Source organism: Electrophorus electricus, chromosome 23, assembly GCF_041902795.1.
Source record: "Electrophorus electricus isolate QZ-2024a chromosome 23, ASM4190279v1, whole genome shotgun sequence".
Taxonomy (NCBI): Eukaryota; Metazoa; Chordata; class Actinopteri; order Gymnotiformes; family Gymnotidae; genus Electrophorus; species Electrophorus electricus.
In genome coordinates this window covers 3,985,001-3,990,000 of record NC_137519.1, presented here as the reverse complement: position 1 = coordinate 3,990,000, position 5,000 = coordinate 3,985,001, and the positions used below count along the sequence as shown (strand labels likewise).

Genomic DNA, 5,000 nt, shown 5'->3' with positions numbered 1-5,000 from the left:
GGTGTCGACACCGTTCGAGTACAGCATTATGTCTCTCATCACGCTCAACACCATCGTCCTCATGATGAAGGTACCACTCTCCTCTTCTTCCTGCTTAAACACTGCAGTCGCTGCTGAGATCTCGGACCAGCAGACTTGACACACCTTGCCAGGGTCAGTGGGAGAGGGCTTAACCCCCCACTTTACATTGTCCATGTGTTTTTGGCTTCTTGGGTTTTTTTTTTTTTTACCTGACTGGTAATTGTGTGTTCTATGATGAGAGTGAGACAGAGAGTGAAAGAGAAAGTGAGAGGGAGAGAGATTTCATGGATGCAGACCAGAGATGAGTTTATAGTGAGATGAGTGTTAAGCCCTATTGACTAGAGTTTATTTACTTGCTTAAGAACTAGACTTAATGTGTGAGCTACTATAGCTTTTCTGTCTACAGTGTGCTGATGCTGTTTCTGTGTGTGTGTGTGTGTGTGTGTGTTCAGTATCATGACGCTCCAGAAATGTATGATAAAGTACTGAAGAACCTAAATATCGTGTTCACCATTCTCTTCTTCATGGAGTGCATTCTGAAAATGATCGCCTTCGGAGTCCGAGTGAGTCTTACTGCCACACACACACACACACACGCGTGCAGTTCATACATAGAGATATGCACATAATCATGGGTACATAAGAACACGTGCATTGTATACACACACACGCGCGCAGTTCATACACAGAGATATGCACATAATCATGGGTACATAAGAACACGTGTGTATTGTATACACACACACGCGTGCAGTTCATACACAGAGATATGCACATAATCATGGGTACATTAGAACACGTGTGTATTGTATACACACACACGCGCGCAGTTCATACACAGAAATATGCACATAATCATGGGTACATAAGAACACATGTGTATTGTATACACACACACGCGCACACTTCATTCGAGGAGGACATAGAAAGTAGCTAAAACATCACTGTTTATTCATTCAGAAACTGCGCTGCATAGTTAGAACCAGGAGTTTGGTTAAACATGCTTTGCCATGCTGACCTCTTTGGGTCTCCATGACGACAGCCATGTGATTGGCTAGGGAACTGCCTTCATGACCTAGTTAGTGCACCATGATTGGTTAATGCGCCTGCCTCCTTTGATCCCTCTGTAGAATTATTTCCGAGATGCCTGGAATATTTTTGATTTCGTCTCCATTCTCGGAAGCATCATGGATATTTTAGTAACCGAGTTTGGGGTGAGTATTCCACTCTACTTTAGATCGAGCTGAACTGAGAGGTTTGTGTTATTGTGTTCATTATATGACTATATCATTATTATAAGGACTATATTGTTATATAAGTGTAAAGAGAATGGATTCCTTTGTGAAATGGTATGACCTTGTCAAACCATGGCAGGTCCTAGGGGGCGGGGCCTAGGCTTTGACCCCGCCCAGTCTGGCATCGCTGAGAGACAGGACCTTACTGTACACACACACACACACACACATACACACACCATAATTTCTTGCTGACTGGGTCATTCTTTCTCCAATCAATTGATCAGAGCAATTGTTTGAATCAGAATCTGACTGATTTACTGCCTCAAAACTGCCCTTGCAATTTCTTTTAAAAGATGAATACTATAATCAAGATGGCAAATATAATGGTTTCTAGAAACAGCCCTTCTATGGTGGAGGTACAGTGGGAGAAATAGCCCTGCTATGGTGGACGTACAGTGCGAGAAATAGCCCCTCTATGGTGGAGGTACAGTGGGAGAAATAGCCCTGCTATGGTGGACGTACAGTGCGAGAAATAGCCCCTCTATGGTGGAGGTACAGTGGGAGAAATAGCCCTGCTATGGTGGAGGTACAGTGCGAGAAATAGCCCTGCTATGGTGGAGGTACAGTGCGAGCAATAGCCCTGCTATGGTGGAGGTACAGTGCGAGAAATAGCCCTGCTATGGTGGACGTACAGTGCGAGAAATAGCCCTGCTATGGTGGAGGTACAGTGCGAGAAATAGCCCTGCTATGGTGGAGGTACAGTGCGAGAAATAGCCCTGCTATGGTGGAGGTACAGTGCGAGCAATAGCCCTGCTATGGTGGAGGTACAGTGCGAGAAATAGCCCTGCTATGGTGGACGTACAGTGCGAGAAATAGCCCTGCTATGGTGGACGTACAGTGCGAGAAATAGCCCCTCTATGGTGGAGGTACAGTGGGAGAAATAGCCCTGCTATGGTGGACGTACAGTGCGAGAAATAGCCCCTCTATGGTGGAGGTACAGTGGGAGAAATAGCCCTGCTATGGTGGACGTACAGTGCGAGAAATAGCCCCTCTATGGTGGAGGTACAGTGGGAGAAATAGCCCTGCTATGGTGGACGTACAGTGCGAGAAATAGCCCCTCTATGGTGGAGGTACAGTGGGAGAAATAGCCCTGCTATGGTGGACGTACAGTGCGAGAAATAGCCCCTCTATGGTGGAGGTACAGTGGGAGAAATAGCCCTGCTATGGTGGACGTACAGTGCGAGAAATAGCCCTGCTATGGTGGACGTACTGTGCGAGAAATAGCCCTGCTATGGTGGACGTACAGTGCGAGAAATAGCCCTGCTATGGTGGACGTACAGTGCGAGAAATAGCCCTGCTATGGTGGACGTACAGTGCGAGAAATAGCCCTGCTATGGTGGAGGTACAGTGCGAGAAATAGCCCTGCTATGGTGGAGGTACAGTGCGAGAAATAGCCCTGCTATGGTGGGCGTACAGTGCGAGCAGAGTTTAAACATGTTTTCCATGTTTCGCTCGTGTTTTTTGTGTTTTACGTGCAACATGATTCTCTACATGTGCATGTGACAGTATTTCATATTTATTTGTGGTGTGTTATTTGTAGTGTGTGTGTGTGTGTGTGTGTGTGTGTGTGTGTGTGATTAGTTTGACTTTATAGAGCTGTATTTGAGACAGTACTGAGCGGGCTGTCCCAGTGGTTCTGAGATTCGTAACAAAGCAGCACTCCCTTCATACACATTACAGACATTATGAAATATCTAACATATCTCCAGCAGAATTCAGCAGTTGTAGTTGTTGTAGTGGCCAGCGTCTGTGTGTGATTAAGCAGCCTGCCGACTGTATCCATAACGACTTTGTTTGTTCCTGTTCTTTTTACATGCTTTCTTTAATCTGCTTTGTTGGCGTCCCTACTCTGATAAACCCATCCAATCCGAAACAAACCAATGAAAAATGCACTATGAACATCTCTCGCTACTCTCCCACCCTCCATGATGTCACACCCATCCATGCACATTCATCTCCGAAACCTACATGTAGAATCTGGTTGGTTTGTAGTTTTCTCTCTGACTTTGACTGCATTACCCAGACTCCCTTTCCCCTTGCCTGTTCCCACTGCTTCCTGTTCCCAAAGCATGTGCTTCTGGAATGTGCTTCTCCGAAGGCTGCCGATCAGGATGCACGAATATCACGGATTGTGGCACACACACACACAGGATTCATGTCATTGCCTGCATGCCATGCACTTTAGCAAAAGTTGCATGATGACTCTCCCTTTCTCGTTTTCACCCCCTCCCACCTCTGACCCGCTTGTGCTGTGCAGCTGCAGTACCGCCACCTGCCTCTAGAGAGAAGCGATATACACGGAATGGCCACTTTATTAAAGACACCCATCCTGTAGCACGTCGGAACTCTTTTGGCCTTCAGAACTTAGGCGTTGGAATCGCTCAGCGAGAATCTCGGCTCATGCGGACGGGGTAGCTTCTCGCGGCTGCTGCAGATTGGATGTAGGCACTGACTTGTTCTCAACATTCTACCTGGTCCCAGAGATGCACGATAGGATTAAGAGCTGAGGATTGTGGAAGCCAAGGAAGCTAGGAAAACTCATTCCCATGTTCACGGAGCCAATCCATGGCTACACCACCCTTGTACTGTTGAAGGGATGAACTTGGTAAACCCTGCCATCCTAACTTCCATGCACAGAGGACCCAGGGTGGCACCATTCCTTCACCGCCACATGAGCCTTTGACCCCTGACAGAATGGCTCATCGATCCATGCTGCTTGTGCCAAATTTCGACCCTTCCATCAGCATCGGTGCAGCTGAAATCTGGATTCGTCTGACCAGGAGATGTTTCTCCACTGCTCACTGATCCAGGTTTTGCGCACTTTTATCCACTGGAGTCCTGCCTTTCTGTTTCCCTTAGACAGAAGTGGCACGCGAACGGGTCGTCTACCGTTATAGCCCATCCATACTAAGGACGGATGAGTTGGGCATTCCAACACATCGGTTGGAGCTCCAGCGTTTCTTTCAGCCGCGGTCTGCTTGCCTGTGCACCACCTGCACGTCAGAACGATTCCTGACGTCCTCCGACCACTTTCATCGACGAGTGGTCGAGGACCCCTTCTGCTGGACGCCCCCAGCTCGACGACTACGCCTCGTTGGAAACCGCTCCCATCCAAACGTGGATTCACACTGAAACGAATCTACCGAAAACTCGCTCAACCGCTTTTATGCTGCACTCTGGGGTCACGTGTACACTTTCCATTCAGGGATGATCCAATCGTGAAGGGGCGGGCCTCGCTAATAAAGTGGCCATCAGGCTCTTATGCTGGCATGACAAGTGCTGAGTCATAACGGAGCTCAACATGGCTTGGCTCAGTGCGATACGCACGCCAAGCACCCCTTGGCGCTCCTGCTGTTAGCAGCTCCTGTTGGATGCGTGGGCTGTAACCGTGGCGGCATACTGACCTGCTCTGCTCTCATTCCCTGATGTTTGCTTGGACCTACAGATCAGTGCATTTTGTAGATTATGCTCTAAAGATGTGATTGGATGATAACTGTTATAGTTTTGCTGTAGATTTCTGTTATGATTATTCCAATATTTTAGTTTTGTTAGTGTTTTTATTTGTAATTTTAGGCCTGTTTTGGTTTTATTTGTATATTTGAGTTGATTTACGCCTTTCTCCCACTAGATGTTTTTAGGTCTCTCTCCCTCTCTCTCACTGTGTTTCTCACATACTTTTCC

At 47.3% G+C, this 5,000-nt stretch overlaps 1 protein-coding gene across 17 annotated transcripts in view; it reads left to right on the top strand.

Annotated features, from left to right (window-relative positions):
• Positions 1-5,000, top strand: part of cacna1ab (calcium channel, voltage-dependent, P/Q type, alpha 1A subunit, b) — a 116,565-nt gene that overhangs the window by 79,247 nt on the left and 32,318 nt on the right. For all 17 annotated transcript variants that reach the window (XM_081706327.1, XM_081706328.1, XM_081706336.1 and 14 more), the window contains 3 exons: positions 1-70; positions 474-584; positions 1,152-1,235. The exon at positions 1-70 is cut by the window's left edge and continues 95 nt beyond it. In XM_081706327.1, the coding sequence (XP_081562453.1) occupies positions 1-70; positions 474-584; positions 1,152-1,235 (265 nt within the window). The remainder of the gene's footprint in view (positions 71-473; positions 585-1,151; positions 1,236-5,000) is intronic.